The sequence below is a fragment of the Neoarius graeffei genome, chromosome 19, assembly GCF_027579695.1.
Source record: "Neoarius graeffei isolate fNeoGra1 chromosome 19, fNeoGra1.pri, whole genome shotgun sequence".
Taxonomy (NCBI): Eukaryota; Metazoa; Chordata; class Actinopteri; order Siluriformes; family Ariidae; genus Neoarius; species Neoarius graeffei.
In genome coordinates this window covers 44,222,073-44,246,596 of record NC_083587.1, presented here as the reverse complement: position 1 = coordinate 44,246,596, position 24,524 = coordinate 44,222,073, and the positions used below count along the sequence as shown (strand labels likewise).

At 40.9% G+C, this 24,524-nt stretch overlaps 1 protein-coding gene across 2 annotated transcripts in view; it reads left to right on the top strand.

Annotated features, from left to right (window-relative positions):
* Positions 1 to 19,775, top strand: part of LOC132867305 (uncharacterized) — a 53,816-nt gene extending 34,041 nt beyond the window's left edge. For both annotated transcript variants that reach the window (XM_060900128.1, XM_060900127.1), the window contains exons 4-9: positions 1,171 to 1,283; positions 7,540 to 7,629; positions 8,786 to 8,912; positions 14,726 to 14,859; positions 18,093 to 18,295; positions 18,485 to 19,775. In XM_060900128.1, the coding sequence (XP_060756111.1) occupies positions 1,171 to 1,283; positions 7,540 to 7,629; positions 8,786 to 8,912; positions 14,726 to 14,859; positions 18,093 to 18,295; positions 18,485 to 19,541 (1,724 nt within the window). In that variant the 3' untranslated portion in view covers positions 19,542 to 19,775. The remainder of the gene's footprint in view (positions 1 to 1,170; positions 1,284 to 7,539; positions 7,630 to 8,785; positions 8,913 to 14,725; positions 14,860 to 18,092; positions 18,296 to 18,484) is intronic.
* Positions 19,776 to 24,524: the final 4,749 nt, after the last annotated feature.

Below are 24,524 nucleotides of genomic sequence, written 5' to 3'. Positions count from 1 at the left end.
GCCGTCGACTTCTATGGGCTCAGAGGCATCTAGGATGGACCATCACACAGTGGAAACATGTACTGTGGTCAGATGAATCAGTATTCCAGGTCTTTTTTTTTAATATAAAAGAACTGGACACCATGTGCTCCGGATCAAAGACAAAATGGACCATCCAGACTGTTACCAGCAACAAGTCCAAAAGCCAGGGTGTGTCATGGTATGGAGTTGTGTTAGCGCTCTTAGCAAAGGTAACTTACACTTCTGTGATGGCAGCATTAACACAGAAAAGTACATTGAGATTTTGGAGCAGCATATGCTGCCTTGAACAAGGCATGTTTTCCAGAGAAATTTCAACAAGACAAACCAAAACCACATTCTGCACACATTACAAAGGCATTGCTGCAGAAGAAGAGGGTGCTTGTTCCCTCTCCCCAATAGAGAATGTGTGACGAATTTTGAAATGAAAAATATGTCTACGACAACCCCGTACTGTTGCACGTCTTAAGACGTGTTTGCAGGAAGAACGGGACAAAATAACACCTGAAATGCTTCATGGCTTTATCACTTCACCTGAAACGCTTCATCAATTGGTGTCTTCAGTCGCTAAACATCATCTAAGTGTCATGAGAAGGCATGGCAACATTTATAAAGTGGTAAATGCTTTACCGTCTCAACTTTTCTGCAAATGTGTTGCAAGAATCAAAATTGAAACGTCTTTATTTCGGGGGGGACCCACTAACAAAATTTATGAGGTAAAACATCAAAGAATATGATGTATTGTTTTGAATACAATACAGGTAAAAGATTATTTACAAATCATTGTTTTCAGTTTTACTTTCAATTTCGTTGTACTGTCCCAATTTTTTTCTGATTTGGGGTGGTATAATTTGAGATGGACAGCAATGATCTGAGCTTGGAACTAAAGAACTTAATTGCAACTTCAGATTTTTGCTCATCACATCCTCTTTTCCACCTGCTCACCAGGAGCTGTGCCTCTTCAAAGCGCCATGTAAAAAAAAAGAAAGAAAATGTTTAAAACGAGCAAAATTTTCTCAACATCACATTGTTCCTTAGCATCATCTAATTACAGTTAGGAATAAGCTGAATCTTACAGGCCATACGAGATTTATTGCTACAGTATAAGATATTCTGTATGAATCATTCTTTTGGTTTATGTTTTCTCTACAGCCAGTCAAGAGAAGCAGTTGATAAAGCACCTCAGCCCTCCATCCACTAATGACATCAGGGGGGAAACTTTGTCACCAGTGCCTTGTATCTCTGAGAGTGAGCTGCTGCTGGAGGTTTGTGTCTCCAGTGTCTATCTTCCTATAACCTAGATCCTTGAACTTGTTTATTGACAAACTTACTTAATTGAAAGTACCTCCACATTCTCATCTCATCTCCTCTAGCCGCTTTATCCTGTTCTACAGGGTCGCAGGCAAGCTGGAGCCTATCCCAGCTGACTATGGGTAAAAGGCGGGGTACACCCTGGACAAGTCGCCAGGTCATCACAGGGCTGACACATAGACACAGACAACCATTCACACCTACGGTCAATTTAGAGTCACCAGGTAACCTAACCTGCATGTCTTTGGACTGTGGGGGAAACCGGAGCACCCGGAGGAAACCCACGCGGACACGGGGAGAACATGCAACCTCCGCACAGAAAGGCCCTCGCCGGCCACGGGGCTCGAACCCGGACCTTCTTGCTGTGAGGCGACAGCGCTAACCACTACACCACCGTGCCGCCCCTCCACATACTCATTACTTTATTTTACATTTCATAGCATATATAAAAATTATACATTTATAGTTACATGTCTAAAGAGATGTAGAATACAGTGCTGTGAAAAAGTATTTGGCCCTTCCTGATTTGTTCTATTTTTGTATATTTGTCACACTTAAATGTTTCATGTCATCAAACTAATTTTAATATTAGACAAAGATAGCCCAAGTAAACACAAAATGCAGTTTTCAAATGATTAAAAGTTAAAGTTCCTTCCATGCCAGGATCTGGTCTTCCCAGGCAGTCTCCTATCCCAGTAACTAACTAGCTCTTTTGAGGCGCATGGGTGCGGCGCTGATCTCCGTTTCCATAGCCCTCAGCCTCTCGCCTATACAGCTAGGGTTACAGTGAGGGGCTAGTCCTCTGGTAACCACAAGAGTTTGACTTCCCTACTCGCATCTGTATTGCAGTGTGCCTTGCCAGACAGCAGTAGGTACCATTTTTATGATGGCCTTTGGTATGACCCGAGCGCGAGTAGAACTCGCAATCTCCCAGTCGAGAGGTGGACATTCTAATCACTAGGCCAACTCGCGGTACTTTCAAATAATGATTTCATTTACTGATGGAAAAAAAGTTACCCAACCCTACCTGGCCCTATGTGAAAAAGTAACTACCCCCTCAACCAATCAACCAATTAACCTCAACCAATTAAACAATTAACCAAATTTAATTGATAATTGGGTTCAATTTCACTCGCCACACCCACGCATGATTACTGCCAGACCTATTCAATCTAAATATCACATAACTAGAACCAAGCTGGCAATGTGAAGTTGGCTAATAGAGCTTAAAAAGATGCAGCGAAATAAAGAGTTACAAGAACCGACATGCAACAAAATAATTGAAATCTATCAGTCTGGAAAGGGTTACAAAGCTATTGCCAAGGCTCTGGGACTCCAGTGAACCACAGTGAGAGATGTTATCTACAAATGAAAAAACTTGGAACAGTGATGAACCTTCCCAGGAGTAGCCAGCCTTTCAAAATTCAACCAAGAGCACTTCAACGACTGATCCAGGAGGTCACAAAAGAACCCCGACAAACATTGAAAGAACTGCAGGCCTCACTTGCCTCAGTTAAGGTCAGTGGTCATGATTCTACAATAAGGAAGGCACTGGGCAAAAATGGCATCCATGGGAGAGTTGCAAGGTGCAAACCACTGCTGACCAAAAAGAACACAAAGGCTCATCTCACATTTGCCACAAAGCATCTTGATGACCCCCAAGACTTTTGGGACAATATTCTGTGGACTGATGAGTCAAAAATAGAACTTTTTGGAAGACATGGGTCCCAGTACATCTGGCGTAAGGCTAACACAGCATTCCAAAATAAGAACATCATACCAACAGTCAAACACGGGGGTGGTAGTGTGATGGTCTGGGGCTGCTTTTCTGTTTCAGGACCTGGATGACTTGCCATAATTGATGGAACCATGAATTCTGCTTTCTACCAGAAAATCCTGAAGGAGAATGTCCGCCCATCGGTTTGTGACCTAAAGCTCAAGCGCAACTGGATTATGCAGCAGGACAATGATCCAAAGTACACAAGCAAGTCCACCTCTGAATGGCTCAAAAGAAATAAAATTAAGGTTTTGGAGTGGCCTAGTCAAAGTCCTGACTTGAGTTCAATTGAGATGCTGTGGCAAGATCTTAAACGGGCAGTTCATATTTGAAAACCCTCCAATGTGGCTGAATTGAAACAAAGAACTCTTCTGCAAACTCTGCAAACAAAGAACTCTGCAAACAAAGAACTCTTCTGCAAAGAAGAGTGGGCAAAAATTCCCATTGTAAGTTATCGCAAACGTTTAATTGCAGTTGTTGCCGCCAAGAGTAGCCAAACCAGTTATTAGGTTTAAGGGGCAATTACTTTTTCACATGGAGGATACAGGTTTTGATTAACCCTTTACTTTTAATAAATGGAGTGATCAATTAAAAGCTGCATTTTGTTTACTTACATCACCTTTATCACACCGGTATATTAGACTTAGTTGGATGACCTAAAACATTTAAATGTAGCAAATAAGCAAAAATGGAAGAAAGCAGCAGGGGGGCAAAATCCTTTTTTTTTTTTTTTTTTACACCATTGTAAGTAGATTATTAGGAGGCTAATTTTATAGATGCAGGACACTTGGGATAAATGTCATGGCCTTGTTAGCAAAAACCTTGTTGGCATGTTTCTTTACTTTTGGTGGATGGATTACAAATGGACATTACGCAGTACTTAAGGAACCAAATCAGTTAATGATGTGAACATCATAACTGATGTCTTTGGATATACCTTGGAATGAGCTCCATGATGTATGTCTGGTTTTTTAGCTAGTGTAATCGTTGTGCTTTTGAAAGACTGAATTGCATTTAACATGCGTCATTTATTATTAGTTATTGTGATCGAGGTCTTCCATTATCACGTATCATCACCTCCGCCAAGGAGGTTATGTTTTCGGTAGCGTTGGTTTGTTTGTTGGTTTGTCTGTTAGCAACATTACGGAAAAAGTTATGAACGGATTGCTCTGAAATTTTTTCCAGAGGTGTGACTGGGCACAAGTAACAATCCATTAAATTTTGGTGGTGATCCGGATCACCTTCTGGATCCCGGAATTTTTTAAAGGATTCTTGGCGGAGGTCTGCGCTCTCCGAGTGCTTTTCTAGTTTGCATTGTTTTAGTAATATTCCAAGCAGTCTTGCTGTGGTTATAAAAGGGGCTCAGTAATCAGGGCTGCCTTCTATATACCTCTAGAAACCATCATGCCTTCTGCTGTTCATCTTCTTGATGATGAATGGTAAGGTTTGGCAGACCCCTCATGTGTTGCATTCAGTGTAAATTAAGGCTTTTTTCCCCTTCAAACAAAACCCTACAATAACAGAAATGTTGCTGCTCATAGACCGAGCGATATTTAGTCCTGAACAGACTTTCTTTTGACTCCAGTAAAGTTTTGCCCCTTGTTGTGGGCCTTCTGGGAGTGAAGACTGCTTAGCCTCCAGAAAACTATTCCAGTGAGTCACTCCACCCTTTTCCTTGGAAGACTCTGAAACGCTTGCAAAATTCAAGCGATGCTTTGTTGAAGTCTCACCACTAATGTGAAAAAGAAAGCAAGATGTCAGCTCAAGGGTTGAGAGAGAAGAAATCTCAAGAGATGAATGTTATTTTTAAATCCCAAATCCAAGTACTGTTAAAAAACATCTTTGTTTAAATTAGAAACTCCTGTAGTGGAGTCTAAGATAGTGATGGTCTATTAAACCCTTAAAGTTCAGGGTTTAAATTCCCCTCAGGCCAAACAAATCTTCATTTTTCTAGTACCTTTCCAAATAGAAAAGGCACACTCATAGAAATTACCAAACTAAAACCTTTAAAATGAAAAACTGAGTAAAGTTAAGTCCGATGTTGTATCTTTTCAACAGTAGAACAACACCGAGTCAAATGTGTTCCTCTGTGTGTTTACACTTGCCAGCTACTAACGCATAAACTAAATGAGCTAAATTCTCTAAATGTGCACATTAATAAAGTGATGCGTACAGCCCAATAAGATTATCACATCAGACAGAGTTATTAGACTTTTGTCTTCAAGGTTTCTGGCTTCAGTGCACTACTGACCTGCTCTGTCTCGTATTAAAGTGGAGGTGACAGGGCTTGGACCACAGCACACTTCAACTCACGCGATAATCATCTCACGTATAAAACAAATGCTGGCAACAGGTGACACTACTCCGAGACCAATTTCATCATCCCCTCCACTATCTACTGTACTTGTTTGAAGGACATTTCAACTTCATAAATAAATAAATAAATAATAAAATAAATAAATATATAATAATAATAATCTGCTCTTGCTGTGACAAGAGCCTCATGGTAGTCCCCCTGTTCTACTCAGGATATCTCCAGCTTATTTTTCAGTGATCACATTGGGTCTCATTTCCATCCAACCAGCCATTGTCTATGTTGCCCTCCACAATTATTGGCACCCCTTGTAAAAATAAGTTAAAAAGGGCTAGAAAAACATCCACCTTTGTGTGAGGTAAATTATAATTTACTTAATATATAATTTAATAAATATATGGGAAACATGGGAAAGATAAGTGAACACACAAACCAAATGAGGGAGAAGTGTGTTGACCTTCATAAATCAGGAAATGGTTATTTAAAAAATAGCTACTTGCCTGAATGCCCATTTCTATTGTTAGAACAATAATAAAAGTGGACACCAACTGGAACCGTTACAAACTTGCCTGGAAGCGAACCCAAGTTTATTTTGCCCCCATGTACAGTGAAGAAGATGGTAAGAGAGGCAAAATAATAATAATGATAATAATAAAATCCCCAAAGATCACTGTTGGTGAATTACAAGAAAAAATAAAACCTTAGGGTTTCCAAGTCTCCAAAACCACCATTAGATTCCACCTACATGCCAACAGATTATTTGGAAGTTATGCCAGAAAAAAAGCTTTTTGGCAGTAAACACTCAAGGTGGGTTTGGCGTAAAAAGAAGGATGGCTATAATGAAAAGAACCCTATCCCAACTGTAAAATATGGTGGAAGATCTGTGATGTTTTGGGGCTGTTTTTCTTCCAAAGACCCTGGAAACCTTATTACGGTACGTGGCATCATGGATTCCATGAAATAGCAGGACATTTTAAATCAAAATCTTGCTGCCTCAGCCAGGAAGCTAAAACTGGAGCTTCCAGCAAGACAATGATCTGAAGCATATGTCCAAATCAACGCAAAAATGGTTAGCTGACCACAGAATGGAGCTTCTGCCATGGTCATCTCAGTCCCCTGACCTGAACCCCATTGAAAACCTGTGGGGTGAGCTGAAGAGGAGCGAGCACAAGAGAGGGCCTAGGACCCTGGATGATCTAGAGAGATTGTATAAAGAGGAATGGTCTCAGATGAACTGCTCTGTATCTCCAACCTTATAAAATGTTATCGGAGAAGACTCAGTGCTGTTTCATTGGCAATCGGAGGTTATACAAAGTATTAAATGCAGGGGTGCCAATAATGGTGGCACGTGTTTTTTGTTGAAAATAATTATTTCTTAATGAGGGATTTGTTTTTCTCTGAATAAATTTATTTCAATTAAAGGTTGGATTTTTCTTATTTTTTCAGTGTGAGATGAAGCTACTTCACCAAAAGGTGGATTTTTTTTCCCAACCCTTTTTACTAATCTTTATAAGAGGTGTCAATAATCATGGAGGACACTGTAGGTGTTCAATTGAGTTATGCTGTGGTGGTTTTGAAAGCCTTTGCATGAGACTTATATCATTTTCATATTCATCAAACCATTCAGTGAGCACTTGTCACCGAGAAGTGACTCAGTCATGCAGGAAGTCACCCAGTAATCCAGAAAGTGACCAATCCCTTCAGGGTAGAAAGGTTTCATAAGGATAAAAGTGAAAAACTTGATCAACTGTAGCGACTTTTCACTCTAAGTAGATAAGTGGACCCAATATACTGGATATCATCCCTTTAAATACATCCATGCACATAATAACACAAATCAGCATAGCACTGATGTTTCATCGAGTAAATTTTTTGAAGGTTTTGGCATGCATACACACACACACACACACACACACACACACACACACACACACACACAAGAAGGCATCCGGGTGATTCTGACCACTCCTGGCAACTATCCAGGGTTCACAGACCCCCAGTTACAAATATAACTAGCATCATGCTTAATTATTATCCTATAATATATTTTAAATACCATAATTTAAACATACTAGTGGTAAAATGGTATCAAATATTTTTATGTTTTGCTCTTGTTCAGTCCCTAACAGGCTTTGCTCTTGTTGTGAGCAGTGATGGAATGGTCTTCTATGCTTCCTCAAGTATAGTGGACTGTCTGGGCTTCCATCAAGTAAGTTTTATATTTTATATACTTTATATATTTTATATTTATATATATTTTATATACTTATATACACTTTTGCCCATGAATCTCACTTATAATCTGATAAGAAACTTAAAATCTGATAGTAGAACTTGTATAACTACAGTAGCAGAGTATGTTATTTTGGTGAGTGTTTGGGATAGCGGTCACTTTTCCCTTTCCCTATTACACACACATCTGACTGAATCCTTTGTTTTCTTGTTTTTTTTTTTAATTGTGCTGTTATTTTCATAAGCTTACCAGATCATGTCCTGTGTATTGTTATTATCTTGATGTTGTTTACTGTGGGGATTTGCTGAGACAGAAGAAGCAGAACAATATTAATCAGTGTAGATTAGTGGTCTATATATTCTGTGTGTTCTATTTGTGCCATGTTGTTCTTAAATTGCTGCACTGTTTGCCCACACAGTCTCCAGGGCAGTGAACCCCTCCCCATCTTTACTTCTGAGAGACTCGACCTCTCTGGGATGCTCTTTTTATACCCAGTCATGTTACTGACCTGTTGCCAATTAGCCAAATTAGGGTGTTTTTTTTTTAGCATTACACAACTTTTTCAGTTTTTTGTTGCCCCGTCCCAACTTTTCTGAAATATGTTGCTGATACCAAATTCAAAATGAGCATATATTTTTCAAAAAACCAATACAATTTCTCAGTTTCAACCTTCGATATGTTGTCTTTGTACTATTTTCAATGAAATATAGGGTTTCCATGATTTGCAAATCGTCATATTCTGTTTTTTAATTTACATTTTATAGTGTCCCAAATTAATGGAATAATCACATAATTTTTCTTACAGACAAGGCAAAATTTATGTGACAGCAGGCTGCAGGGAGTGATGTCATTCTATGGCACATTTTCATTAAAGTCTCGGAAAACATAGATCATGTGCTAAAATGATACAGGAAATCAGATCTGAGCATAATGTGAATAGGAGTCCTGAGATATAAGACAGCAGCAATTCTTGGAAAGTGCCAATTCCTTTTGGGTATTCAGATGAGATTATCCAGTGCATTTGGGGGTCAGATGTCATCTTCTTCTCTCTCGAGTCTTTTCTCTCTCTGTTACTGTCAGTCTAATTCCTACTACCTTCTTGCTCTTTCTGTCTTTCTTCTTCTATTTATAGACTGATGTAATACACCAGAACTTCTTTGACTACATTCACATAGATGATAGGCAGGGGTTCAGGCAACAGCTCCACTGGTCCATGAATCCCCCAGTGACCTCTGATCAGGATCTGGCCACAGGAAATGGTATGCTATAATAATTAATTTTTCAAAAGTAACCTGCAATAATTTTGTAATATATTTTATACTATTTTGTATTTTAAGCATAGTGTCATTATTATCTATTTACAGCCTCCTCTGAAAGTATTGGAATACCAAGGCCTTTTTTTTTTTTTTTTGCTATACACAGACATTTGGTTTTAAGATCATGATGGAAAGGCCAATGTGTGGAGAGTAAAAAAGGATCTGCTCATGATCCAAAACCTCATCGGTCAAGCTCAGTGAAGTTCGTGTCATGGCTTGGGCATGCATGACTACTTCTGAAACAGACTCACTAATCTTTACTGAAGCTGTAACTCATGAAAGTTACAGCAGAATGAAATCAGAAGTCTACAGAAATATTCTGTCTGCCAGTTTACAGAGAAATGCATTCAATCTAATTGGGAACTTCATCAGGCAAGATAATAATCTAAAACATACTGCCAATACAACAAAGGACTTCATCAGGGAATAAAAAGTGAAGGTTAGACTGGGTTATGACTAGGTATGGGAAGGTTTTGCTGCATTTTTGGACGTGCAAATCATTTTGAACGAGACAAAGACATCAGATTTTTAAATTTACCAAAAGTAATTCATCAGGGGGAATAACTAGAGAGATTTCTAAACACAGAAGGGAAAATGGGGAAAAAATAGCATTCGGCGGGACTCGGTCTCGAACGGAGAGGTCAAAAACCCGATGGTATACTCATTTCATTTCAACGAAGGTAAGAATAAAAAAAATTTTATTTCACAGCTGCAGCAAGGTGCTCATTCTTGTACAGCGCTGTGAACATGAGCAACACAGCGGTTTGGCACAGCTTAACCTTCACTGAGACTTATAAAGTGCATTTACATTCGGGGATCCTTCGGAGCACATTGTGCGTGCGCTTGGGACCCAGTCATTATGGGAAACACCTGATGCTGATTTGAACACAATCAGCACATGTATATAAGGACGTTGTTTTCACAGAGACTTTGTGAAGTATTCTGTCAGGTATGTGGCGGTAGACAGATCTAAGTACAGGAAGAGTGTATTAGCAAGTGTGATAATTACAAAAAACAAAAACAAAAGCAGAGTCATAAACATGGCTCGAAACAAACGTGACAGTGATAATGATAATATTTCACGAAGCCTCTGTGTCCTTATATGCACATGTTGATTGTGCTCAAATCAGCATCAGGTGACTGGGTCCCAAGTGTGTGAACAATGTGCTCCAAAGAATGCCCGAATGTAAATGCACTTTTTAAGTCTTGGTGAAGGTGAGGCTGTGCAGAGCCGCTGTGTTGCTCATGTTCACTTTACTGTATAAGAATGAGCACCACACTGCAGTTGTGAAATCTCTCATCTCATTATCTCTAGCCGCTTTATCCTGTTCTACAAGGTCGCAAGCAAGCTGGAGCCTATCCCAGCTGACTACGGGCGAAAGGCGGGGTACACCCTGGACAAGTCGCCAGGTCATCACAGGGCTGACACATAGACACAGACAACCATTCACACTCACATTCACACCTACGGTCAATTTAGAGTCACCAGTTAACCTAACCTGCATGTCTTTGGACTGTGGGGGAAACCGGAGCACCCGGAGGAAACCCACGCAGACACGGGGAGAACATGCAAACTCCGCACAGAAAGGCCCTCGCTGGCCACGGGGCTCGAACCCGGACCTTCTTGCTGTGAGGCGACAGCACTAACCACTACACCACCGTGCTGCCCCAGTTGTGAAATTATTATTATTATTATTTTATTTTATTTTTTTATTCTTACTTTCGTGGAAATGAAGTGAGAATACCATAGGGTTTTGGACTTCTCCATTCGATACCAAGTCCCGCTGAATGTTTTTCCCCCCATGTTCCCTTCTACGTTTAAAATCTCTCTAGTTTTCCCCCCAATGATGAATTGCTTTTGGTAAATTAAAAAATCTGATGTCTTTTGTTCGTTCAAAATGATTTGCACATCCAAACCCTTCCCATACCGATCAATAACAACTAACTCAACTGAATGAAGCACTACAAGTGTGCCCCCTGTCATGGCAATGTAGTTACCATTGCTATGGGGCCATGTGACGGTGCAAGGCCTCTGTTGAGCATGCATGTCACCTTCTGAGGAGTAGACTGAAGAGAGAAACCCCCCAAAACAAACAACAGCTAAAGTAAGCTGCAGTATAAGCCTGGATCACAAAAGAAGAATGCAACAGTGTGATGTTATCAGTGGGTCACTAGTTTAAGACACATATAGATGAAAATATCAGGAAATGAAAGCTGAAATTATGATCTATCATCTCACATTCAAGTTTTTATCTCAAACCCAAATGTAAGTAAGTAAATTTTATTTATATAGCACTTTTCACAGATAAAAATCACAAAGTGCTTCACATATAAAACACAATAAAACGGTGATTCACAGATAAAACACAATAAAATAAAACACAGTACACTGTGAAACACCAATTTAATTAATTAAAAGCGTTTCTGTATAAAAATGTCTTCAGGTGCTTTTTAAAAGAGTCAGTACAGCGTAAGGAATGTGGGAGAGAGTTCCACAGTCTTGGTGCCACTGCCTGAAATGCCTGATCCCCACGAGTTTTGAACCAAGTACGTGGGGCAACCAACAACATCTGACCTGTCAACCTCAGAGCACAAGAAGAAGAATGGGGTTTCAGCAGGTCAGCAATATATTGTGGAGCTTGACCATGTAAGGCCCTAAAAGTAAAGACTAAAATCTTAAAATGAATTCTAAAATTTACTGGCAACCAATGAAGAGAAGCCAAGACTGGAGTAATGTGAGATCTTCTATTGGTGCCAGTTAAAAGTCTTGCTGCAGCATTTTGCACGGTCTGAAGACGGTCCAAAGCTGATTTATTTAAACAGGTTAAAAGACTGTTACAATAATCTAAACAAGAAGAGATAAAAGCGTGGATAATCATCTCAAGTTCAGCTTTTGACACCAGCAATCTGAGTTTTGAAATGTTCCTTAGGTGATAAAAACAGTTCCCAACTAGTTGTTTAGAGTGATGCTCAAACGACATTAAACTATCAAATAAGACACCCAAATTTCTAGCATTTGATTTATCAGAACAGCCTAAAAAGCTAACGTGTCTTCTGATGTCTGGGACCACCTTGTCTGGAGCTATTATCAAAGTTTCAGTTTTCTCATTGTTTAACTGAAGACAGTTGTCGTTTAGCTTGATATTTGTCAGGCAATTTTGTAAACAAGACAATTTATAAAATTCAGAAGCTTTAAAAGAGCAATATATCTGAATGTCATTGGCATAGAGATGATAAGAAATATTATTGTAACGTCTAAGAGGAAACATATACAGCAAAAAGAGAATTGGACCAAGAACAAATCCCTGAGGTACCCCACAGAGCAGGTCAGCTGAAACAGACATTATCCCATTTACATAAACAGTAAAAGATCTCTCAGACAGGTAGGATGTGAACCATTTTAGAACAACACCAGTAATCCCAAACAATTCCTGAAGCCTATTTATCATGATACTGTGATTGACAGTATCAAAGGCAGAGGAGAGATCCAGTAAAACCAGAACAGTATACTCCAGAATCTGCTGCCATCAAAATGTCACTAGAGACTTTAAGTAAAGCAGTTTCTGTGGAGTGCAATTTGCGAAAACCAGACTGGAAAGTATCCATCATATTGGTTTTCTCCAAAAAGTTGTTGAGTTGCTCGGCCACTATTTTCTCCAAAATCTTTGAGATAAAAGATAATTTGGATATTGGTCTGTAGCTATTTGGAAGAGATGGATCCATATTAGGTTTCTTTAGTAGTGGCTCAACAACAGCTTTTTTAAAGAAGCTGGGAACTGAGCCAGCATGAAAAGAGAGCTTTATCATTTCTACAATACAGGGCCCAACAGATTTAAAAACACTATTAAAAAAGGGAGTAGGGAGGACATCAAGAGGACTTGAAGTCGGTTTCATACGACCAAGTAAAGCTGTGATGTCCTGTAAGGTAACAGAAGCAAAGGAGGACCAAGTAACAAATGGAAGCAAATTGCAAACATAATGTTGAGGAGTTGATGGAGGAATACCTGACCTGCGAACAGCAACTTTACTTACAAAAAAGTGTAAAAACTCATTGCACTCGGACTTTGTGCACACTGGTGCATAAGGAATATCAGGAGAGACGATATTCCTGATCGTGTCAAACAAGACTTTTGGATTTTTCTTTTTTGATGCTATAAGATTAGCAAAGTATTCAGTTCTGGCATTTTTCAACGTCATTTAAAGAAGACATTGATTCTTTCAGATGAAGCCTATGAACCTCTAGTTTGGAAGTTTTCCATAAGCGTTCCAACTTCCGACAATACCTCCTTAAATCACAGACACTTTCATTCATCCAGGGACAGTAAGTTGAGCGGTGGACAATGTTTTGTTTGAAAGGTGCCACTGTATCTAAAATAGATGTGCATTGGTTCTTAAAAGATAAAACAAAAACATCAGTATCACTATGAGCCACGTTGGCATCAAACAAGAGTGAGAACCTTTCAGCAGCAGCCTGGTTTATGATTCGCCTTTGTCTTAGTGGTTTGGGAGGCAAAGGACACATCGTCAATATGAAGATTGAAATCTCCTAATATTAAAACATTCTCCATTTTGATAATAGATACTAAAAAATCTGTAAAATCAGTTAAGAAGACTCCTGCAACACCAGGAGGTTGATAAATTAAAATACAATAAAAAGATTTTGGGTGACCAACCTTTATCATTTGTAACTCAAATGAAGAAAAGGAGTCCGAGTTCATCAGCCTGCATGTAAATCTGTCTTGAAATTTAGCAGCCAGTCCTCCACCACATCCAAAAAGATGTGGAGCTCCGATGACGGAGCAGCCAGATGGGCAGATTTCCTTCAGATGAATAAACTCCATTTGTTGCTGCCATGTCTCAGTCAGGAACACAAAGTCCAAAGATTCCTTCGTAAAAAGATCGTTCAGAACGAACGACTTGTTCCCAATAGAGTGAGCGTTGGGCAGGGCGATCCGGATAGGTGAAGGTCTCTCAGTGCACTCCACAGCTGACTGTAGCGGCACTTGAACCACACACCTGGGCACATCCCCGCACCTGCCGCGCCGGGCGGTGACTCCCAAGCCAGTTGAAACTACCATAGATGACAGGACATAGCCACCGTCGGGAAGGAGGACGGGTTGCACACACAAGCCAAGCGTTCCACTGTCAGACCAAGGGGCCCAGGTTGTAACAGGCAGGGGCGTGTCCCCATCAGATGACAGGAGAGGAACTAACCGAAGGTGCCTCGAATCTTCCCACAACCATGAAGCTAGCCTCCGGTACCATCTCAACTTCACAAGGACGCCGGCCCTGGTTCCCCGCTTTCGCTTCTTGTGTTTGAGAGCCCCACAGGTTGTATAAAATGGCAAGCACTCAGGTGAGAAACACACAAGCGGAGGAGGGAAAGTTTTTGCGTACTTGTCCCAGCTATCACAGTATCTCTCCATTGTATCTTTTATGTTTAGCAGTGTGCCCCGATCGTAAAAACAAGTAGCAGAAACAAAGTTATTGCAGAAAAGAGTAAAAATTACATTACAAACGACGATGGCTGGTAGTATGAAACTACACCAACCAGCTGAAGCAGTGGCAATGCCGTACACAGGCGCCATCAATGTCTTCATTATATAGCAGAGACAAAAGAATTGTCCTTGCTGTTCCAATACTTTCAGAGGGGATTGTATGTCACAAAATGCACTATGGTACACGATAATTTATACAGTATTACCAGTGGCTGACTCTGAGTAATAACTTTTATTACTCAAATGTGTGTTTCATAGGTGAGGATTTTGTGCTGAGCAGCTTATTCCACTCCCAGAATGCAGCTGGTGTTCCTCCAGAGTTTTTTTCCTTCCTTAACCGGTGTTTCATCTCAAGAGTACGCTGTCTGCTGGACAGCACGTCAGGATTTCTTGTAAGTAAGGTCCAGCTTAGCCCTGAGAGATTTTCTCATGTAAAATAAAGATTTCATCCTGAACTTAAATAGCTTTTATTTGATGTAATTATGTTGTTAAAGGTGGAAGTTACTTAGTCTTTCAGTTTTACATAAATGCATGTTCTCAGAAACAACATAGCATAGCATTAACACATGCTTTTATTGTATGTTTTCTCCACACTACAACTAAACCAGAGAATACTTTGTGTAATTCGAGTCCTCAGAGAAAAGAGAATACATTTCTCAAACATGATACCTCAGTATCCATGATCAATCACAAACAAACATAGGAAAACTTAATCCTGCACCATTTATAGTGTAAATAAATCAGTTAATATGAATCCACTTATTTGCTGAAAACAATATACAGTGCTCAGCGTAAATGAGTACACCCCCTTTGAAAAGTAACATTTTAAACAATATCTCAATGAACACAAACAATTTCCAAAATGTTGACAAGACATAGTTTAATATAACATCTCATCTCATCTCATTATCTGTAGCCGCTTTATCCTGTTCTACAGGGTTGCAGGCAAGCTGGAGCCTATCCCAGCTGACTACGGGCGAAAGGCGGGGTACACCCTGGACAAGTCGCCAGGTCATCACAGGGCTGACACATAGACACAGACAACCATTCACACTCGCATTCACACCTACGGTCAATTTAGAGTCACCAGTTAACCTAACCTGCATGTCTTTGGACTGTGGGGGAAACCGGAGCACCCGGAGGAAACCCACGCGGACACGGGGAGAACATGCAAACTCCGCACAGAAAGGCCCTCGCCGGCCACGGGGCTCGAACCTGGACCTTCTTGCTGTGAGGCGACAGCGCTAACCACTACACCACCGTGCCGCCCTAATATAACATCTGTTTAACTTATAACGTGAAAGTAAGGTTAATAATATAACTTAGATTACACATTTTTCAGTTTTACTCAAATTAGGGTGGTGCAAAAATGAGTACACCCCACAACAAAAACTACTACATCTAGTACTTTGTATGGCCTCCATGATTTTTAATGACAGCACCAAGTCTTCTAGGCATGGAATGAACAAGTTGGCGACATTTTGCAACATCAATCTTTTTCCATTCTTCAACAATGACCTCTTTTAGTGACTGGATGCTGAATGGAGAGTGATGCTCAACTTGTCTCTTCAGAATTCAACATAGGTGTTCGATTGGGTTCAGATCAGGAGACATACTTGGCCACTGAATCACTTTCACCCTGTTCTTCTTCAGAAATCCAACAGTGTCCTTAGATGTGTGTTTAGTCATGTTAGAAAAGTGCACGACGGCCAAGGGCACGGAGTGATGGTAGCATCTTCTCTTTCAGTATAGAGCAATACATCTGTGAATTCATGATGCCATCAATGAAATGCAGCTCCCCGACACCAGCAGCACTCATGCAGCCCCACATAAGGACACTGCCACCACCATGTTTCACTGTAGGCACCAGGCATTTTTCTTTGTATTCCTCACCTTTGTGACGCCACACAGTTTTCAAGCCATCAGTTCCAAAAACATTTATCTTGGTCTCATCACTCCAGAGTATAGAGTCCCAGTAGTCTTCATCTTTGTCAGCATGGGCCCTGGCAAACTCTAGGCGGGCTTTTTTGTGCCTGGGCTTTAGGAGAGGCTTCTTTCGTGGACAGCATCCATGCATGCCGTTCCTCTGCAGTGTACGTCATATTGTGTCACGGGAAATAGTCATCCCAGTTTGGCTTTCTACTTCTTTAAATAACTGCAGTGAACTTGCATGCTGATTTTCTTCAACCCTTCTCATCAGAAGATGCTCCTGTCGAGGTGTTAACTTCCATGGACGACTTGGACGTCTCTGTGAGATGGTTGCAGTTCCATCTTTCTTAAATTTTTGTACCACTTTTGCTACAGTATTCTGACTGATAAGTAAAGCTTTGCTGATCTTCTTGTAGCCTTCACCTTTGTGGTGGAAAGAAATTATTTTCTTTGGGGAATTCTGAAGAGGGCGGCACGGTGGTGTAGTGGTTAGCGCTGTCGCCTCACAGCAAGAAGGTCCGAGTTCAAGCCCCGTGGCCGGCGAGGGCCTTTCTGTGTGGAGTTTGCATGTTCTCCCCATGTCCGTGTGGGTTTCCTCCGGTTTCCCCCACAGTCCAAAGACATGCAGGTTAGGTTAACTGGTGACTCTAAATTGACCGTAGGTGTGAATGCGAGTGTGAATGGTTGTCTGTGTCTATGTGTCAGCCCTGTGATGACCTGGCGACTTGTCCAGGGTGTACCCCGCCTTTCGCCCGTAGTCAGCTGGGATAGGCTTCAGCTTGCCTGCGACCCTGTAGAACAGGATAAAGCGGCCAGAGATAATGAGATGAGATGAATTCTGAAGAGACAAGTTGAGCATCACTCTCCATCCAGCATCCAGTCACTAAAAGAGGTCATTGCTGAAGAATGGAAAAAGATTGATGTTGCAAAATGTCGCCAACTTGTTCATTCTATGCCTAGAAGACTTGGTGCGGTCATTAAAAATCATGGAGGCCATACAAAGTACTAGATGTAGTAGTTTTTGTTGTGGGGTGTACTCATTTTTGCACCACCCTAATTTGAGTAAATCTGAAAAAATGTGTAATCTAAGTTATATTATTAACCTTACTTTCACGTTATAAGTTAAACAGATTTTATATTAAACTTTTTCTTGTCAACATTTTGGAAATTGTTTGGGTTCATTGAGATATTGTTTAAAATGTTACTTTTCAAAGGCGGTGTACTCATTTAAGAAACCTTTATTTGTCACATGCACACTTCAAGCACAGTGAAATTCATCCTCTGCATTTAACCCATCTGAAGCAGTGAACACACAAATGCACACACTCAGAGCAGTGGGCAGCCACACCAGAGCGCCCGGGGAGCAGTCAGGGATTAGGTACCTTGCTCAAGGGCACCTCAGCCCAAGGCCACCCCACATCAACCTAACCTGCATGTCTTTGGATTGTGGGGGAAACCGGAGCACCTGGAGGAAACCCATGCAGACACGGGGAGAACATGCAAACGCCACACAGAAAGGCCCTTGCCGGCCGCTGGGTTCGAACCCGGAACCTTCTTGCTGTGAGGCAACCGTGCTAACCACTACACCGCTGAGCACTGTAGATGGGTCTGGATGAACATGTTTCTGAGGTTCTTCTTGTTATCTGAAAATAAACATTTGACCTACCTATATCAATATTTGTTTTTGTCTTTTAAGACTATTCAATTCCAGGGTCATCTAAAGTTCTTGTACGGACAGAAGAAGAAAACAGCATCTGGCACTTCCTTACCTCCACAGTTGGCTCTGTTCTGTGTGGCCATGCCTCTGCTCTTGTCCTCCATCAATGAGACAAAGATGAAAAACACAATAATAAGGAGCAAGCACAAAACCACAGGCACTAACATGATCATAGATCATAGGTATGCCACACAGTCATATCTTGAGTTATTACATAATTTAGACTACACCAAATCTCATTTTTAAAAATTAATTTTGATTTGGAAAATGTAAAATTGCTATTACAGACAGATGTGTTCTCACCAAACTGTGTGCCTTATAATGTAAACAGATCTCCATTTAAAAATGCTTTAAAATGTTCTCACTTGCAGTGACAGAGAAGAGCATTCAAGAAGGCACTCGGTGATGAACAAAGGCAGAGACGCACTCCTTCTGAATTCTTCCACACCGGTCACCACCTTACTCCACCATCCACCCTGGGCACCATTTTCCAAAGAAAATGTCAAATTCAAGAACGAGGACTACTGTAGTAAGGACGAGCTTCTCAACATCTGTAAGGACTCTTTAGGTGGCCAAAAAGCCCCTGACTTGGACACAGCATGGCCTCCCAGAGGCTCTTATGGTCCCTTTTGCACTGGTCATGGAGTCAACTTGTTACTTGGTGGTAGAGTAAGCAAACCGGGTCACAATGGGAAGCCTTACAAAATATCCCCAGTGTATTACAACAACACAACAGAGCTTCATATTCCAAAGATCTATGGGAGTCTTCCACCTCAAGACATGGGGGAAGGTAATTATGTTGCCAGCAACAAAAGTGAAAATGCCTGTTATGAGGGCCAAAGACAAGTCTATGATGCACATCTGATAGCTGAGTTACCAATCAAGGTAGAGCAAGACTCTGATACTGAAAACGAATGTGACTTTTATGACCAGCCTTGGGCAGACCGAGACCATAATCTCAGCTCTTATGATGGCCTACAAATGAAAGCAGAAGATAGTTACTATGAACAGTACATGCCTTGCCAAAAAAGCACAGGGAGTAACGGGCACCTGTACAGCAACCAGTACCCAAATGCCTGTGCAGCAACTGCACAATCTCTAAAGTGTGGCCTTGATAAAGATCCAGAATATCTCCGCCCCCAAAGGCTGGGACACCTACACCCACTCTGCAGTAGTCAGAGTGCTAACTGTATGGACAGCTACAACGCTGGGAGTATGGAACACAAGGGCTTCATACATCAGGATTACAAACTTGGCTATCAATTCAAAGGACAAGGACTGCTTCATTCCATCAAGCGTGAGCCTGTGGATTCCCCACCCTGGCATGAAAGTGAATATGAACAGACAGGTGGGCAATGGAATACGATGCCAAATTGCTTAATGAATCTAGCGCAGCCCAAAGCTAATCCGTATATCTTTATGCAATAACGTAACTTGACAGTCTGCCATGTGACGGCTACGTCTGTTATTATTCATGAACCAAAGATTAAAGATGCCTCACCAAACTTTAAGCAAACATTTGTGGGTATAAAAAGGTGAACTTTTTCCAAGATCATAACAAACAAGACACTTATAGTTACAGGTTCCTTACAGGTTCAGGATATGGGGCAGGATGACTTTGTATTAAATAAAAGTTTGTATTAAATTTGCATTTTAATCAAATGTTTTCGCATTTTTGTTTTTTATGCCCTTTTGATAGAATTATATTAATCCTAAGATTTGACTGACTCTCACGTTGTGTATATTTAATATTTGTTAATATTTAAATATCCTGATATTTGACCTATGTGTACTGTAGTGTGTTTGTGTGTGTGTGGGATGTCATTCAAGTGTTTTATACTAATGTTAGCTGTCAAATGAATCAATTTAATCACTGCTTAGTGTGCGCTCCCTTTTAAACATTATAGTTATAATATAATTTCAAACAAAATTTAAAATGTTAGTAAAAGAATCTAAGCAGAATATTGGTGCAGCAGGTAGCATTATGGGAGGCACAGTGGTGTAGTAGTCAGCACTGTCGCTTCACAGCAACAAGGTTCTGGGTTCGAGCCCAGTGGCTGACGGGGGCTTTTCTGTGTGGAGTTTGCATGTTGTCTGCGTGGGTTTCCTCTGGGTGCTCTGGTTTCCCCCACAGTCCAAAGACATGCAAGTTAGGCTAATTGATAGCTCTAAATTGATCATACAGTGGTGCTTGAAAGTTTGTGAGCCCTTTAGAATTTTCTATATTTCTGCATAAATATGACCTAAAACAACATCAGATTTTTACACAAGTCCTAAAAGTAGATAAAGAGAATCCAGTTAAACAAATAAGACAAAAATCTTATACTTGGTCATTTATTTATTGAGGAAAATGATCCAATATTACATATCTGTGAGTGGCAAAAGTATGTGAACCTCTAGGATTAGCAGTTAATTTGAAGGTGAAATTAGAGTCAGGTGTTTTCAATCAATGGGATGACAATCAGGTGTGAGTGGGCACCCTGTTTTATTTAAAGAACAGGGATCTATCAAAGTCTGATCTTCACAACACATGTTTGTGGAAGTGTATCATGGCACGAACAAAGGAGATTTCTGAGGACCTCAGAAAAAGCGTTGTTGATGCTCATCAGGCTGGAAAAGGTTACAAAACCATCTCTAAAGAGTTTGGACTCCACCAATCCACAGTCAGACAGATTGTGTACAAATGGAGGAAATTCAAGACCACTATTACCCTCCCCAGGAGTGGCAGACCAACAAAGATCACTCCAAGAGCAAGGCGTATAATAGTCAGCAAGGTCACAAAGGACCCCAGGGTAACTTCTAAGCAACTGAAGGCTTCTCTCACATTGGCTAATGTTAATGTTCATGAGTCCACCATCAGGAGAACACTGAACAACAATGGTGTGCATGGCAGGGTTGCAAGGAGAAAGCCACTGCTCTCCAAAAAGAACATTGCTGCTCGTCTGCAGTTTGCTAAAGATCACATGGACAAGCCAGAAGGCTATTGGAAAAATGTTTTGTGGACGCATGAGACCAAAATAGAACTTTTTGGTTTAAATGAGAAGCGTTATGTTTGGAGAAAGGAAAACACTGCATTCCAGCATAAGAACCTTATCCCATCTGTGAAACATGGTGGTGGTTGTATCATGGTTTGGGCCTGTTTTGCTGCATCTGGGCCAGGACGGCTTGCCATCATTGATGGAACAATTAATTCTGAATTATACCAGTGAATTCTAAAGGAAATTGTCAGGACATCTGTCCATGAACTGAATCTCGAGAAGGCGGGTCATGCAGCAAGACAACGACCCTAAACACACAAGTCGTTCTACCAAAGAATGGTTAAAGAAGAATAAAGTTAATGTTTTGGAATGGCCAAGTCAAAGTCCTGACCTTAATCCAATCGAAATGTTGTGGAAGGACCTGAAGTGAGCAGTTCATGTGAGGAAACCCATCGAGATCTCAGAGTTGAAGCTGTTCTGTACGGAGGAATGGGCTAAAATTCCTTCAAGCCGATGTGCAGGACTGATCAACAGTTACTGGAAACGTTTAGTTGCAGTTATTGCTGCACAAGGGGCTCACACCAGATACTGAAAGCAAAGGTTCACATACTTTTGCCAGTCACAGATATGTAATATTGGATCATTTTCCTCAATAAATAAATGACCAAGTATAATATTTTTGTCTCATTTGTTTAACAGGGTTCTCTTTATCTACTTTTAGGACTTGTGTGAAAATCTGATGATGTTTTAGGTCATATTTATGCAGAAATATAGAAAATTCTAAAGGGTTCACAAACTTTCAAGCACCACTGTAGGTGTGAATGTGAGTGTGAATGGTTGTTTGTTTCTATGTGTCAGCCCTGTGATGATCTGGTGACTTGTCCAGTATGTACGCCGCCTCTCACCCACAGTCAGCTCGGATAGGCTCCAGCTTACCTGTGACCCTGTACAGGATAAGAGGTTACAGATAATGGATGGATGGATTCTTAATGTCTTTTATTGCACTAATTTGCCTGTCAGATCACTATAAAGCAACTCCCTAATCTCAATTTGTACTCAGTCCCCCCCCTTCTTTTTTTACATTTCTGTACTACTGTTTACTATCCAACCATTTGCATTTATCATACCAGAATTATTACAACCCATTATTCTAGTAAGTATTTAAAAAGTGGCATTAGTCTTTACTGTCTTATGAAATACTCCAGATCTAAAGTGATCCAACTGGGAATCTTGCTGCAATGTGGAGACTCTGAAAATGCTTGCTCCTTGCGCTGATCTACTAACAAGATCAATGAAGTGTTGTCATTCTTTCCATTTTGCATGTTTATTTGCCCTAATGAATATGCACCTTATGATGCAAAATAGGAGTGTATTATTGTGTAGGAAAATAGGAAATTGTAAAGGAAAACAAAGTATATATTCCTAATGTATACACTATGACCAACGTTGATGGATCCGGGTGACAAAACCAGCTGAATGACGAAGCAGTATGTAACTTCCTTGAATAGTTCTTACACTAAGCTCACAGAATGAGATCTACGTACAGTCAAGCCAGAAAGTCTGCACACCCCTTTCCCCTTCTCCATGTTTTATTATGTTACACACATTCTACAATAGAGTTCATTTTTTGTCACAAAATAGCCCATAATGACAAAGTGAAAGCAGGTTTTTAGAAAATATGCAATTTTATTTTACTGACAAAAATAGGTTGTTTAGGGGTTACATATCTGTACACACCCTTAGCCTAATACTTGGTTGATGCACCTTTGGCAGCAGTTATAGCTTCAAGGCGTCTTGGGAAAGAAGCTACGAGCTTGGTACACTTGTTTCTGGACATTTTTGCCCATTCCTCTTGGCATATCCTTGCAAGCTCTGTCAGGCTGGATGGGGAGCATCGCTACACAGCCAGTTTCAGCTCCTTCCACAGATGTTCAATTGGATTCAGGTCTGGGCTCTGGCTGGGCCACTCAAGGACATTCACAGACTTTCTCCAAAGCCACTCCTTTGTCTTGGCTATGTGCTTTGGGTCGTTGTCATGTTGGAAGGTAAACCTTCGCCCCAGTCTGAGGTCCAGAGCGCTCTGGAGCAGGTTTTCTTGAAGGATCTCGGTGTACTTGGCTGCATTCATCTTTCCCTCTATCAGAACTAGTCGCCCCGTTCCCGCTGCTGAAAAACATCCCTACATCATGATGCTGCCATGCTTCACTGTAAGGATGGCATTAGCCAGGTGATGAGCGGTGCCTGGTTTCCTCCAGATGTGATGCTTGGTATCCAGGCCAAAAAGTTCAATTTTGGTTTCATCAGACCAGAGGATCTTGTTTCTCATGGTTTGAGAGTCCTCTAGGTGCCTTTTGGCAAACTCCAAGTGGGCAGTCATGTGCCTTTTACTAAGGAGTGGTTTCCATCTGGACACTCCACCATAAAGGCCTGATTTGTGGAGTGCTGCCTGGATGGTAGATCTTCTGAAAGGTTCTCCCATCTCCACAAGGATATGCTAGAGCTCTGTCAGAGTGACCCTCAAATTCCTGCTCACCTTCCTGGCCAAGACCCGTCTTCCCTGATCACTCAGTTTGGCCGGGTGGCCAGGTCTAGGAAGATTCTTGGAGGTTCCAAACTTCTTCCATTTATGAATGATGGTGGCCACTGTGCTCTTTGGGACCTGTAAACCTGCAGCAATTTTTCTGTACCCTTCTCCAGATCTACGCTTTGACACGATCCTGTTTCTGAGGTCTGCAGATAATTCCTTTGACCCCATGGCTTGGAGTTTGCTCTGACATGCACTGTCAACTGTGGGACCTTATATAGGCAGGTGCTGGCAATCCCCAATCATGTCCAATCAATTGAATTTACCACAGGTGGATGCCAATTAAGTTGCAGAAACATCTCAAGCAGTATCAGTGGAAACAAAATGCACCTCAGCTCACTTTTGGGTGTCATATCAAAGGGTGTGCACACTTGTGTACATATATTTTACATTTTGATTTTTAATAAATTAGCACAAATGTCTAAAAATCTGCTTTCCCTTTGTCATTATGGGCTATTTTGTGTAAAATTTTGTGACAAAAAATGAACTCAATCTATTGTAGAATAAGTCTGTATCGTAATAAAACGTGGAAAACGTGAAAGGAGTGTGTAGACTTTTCGGCTTAACCGTATACTGTATGTACGTTATCTGGATCCGGTACACCACTTCTGAGCCTGTATCCCTCTACACAGTGCCACTCACAGTTGCTCTGAATCCTGGAACAGCATCATTTGTGCCATTGCAGGTGGAATAGCGACACCCAGATCCCCTCTGCACATAGGCTTCCATTGGCATCAATTCTCATAACAAGGTGGCTGCTCGCCACCTGCTGCCATGTGAGAGTGTGTCCTGGACTGTAAGTCACACATATAATCCATCAAGTCAGCTCCAGAGGCCATACAGAAAACC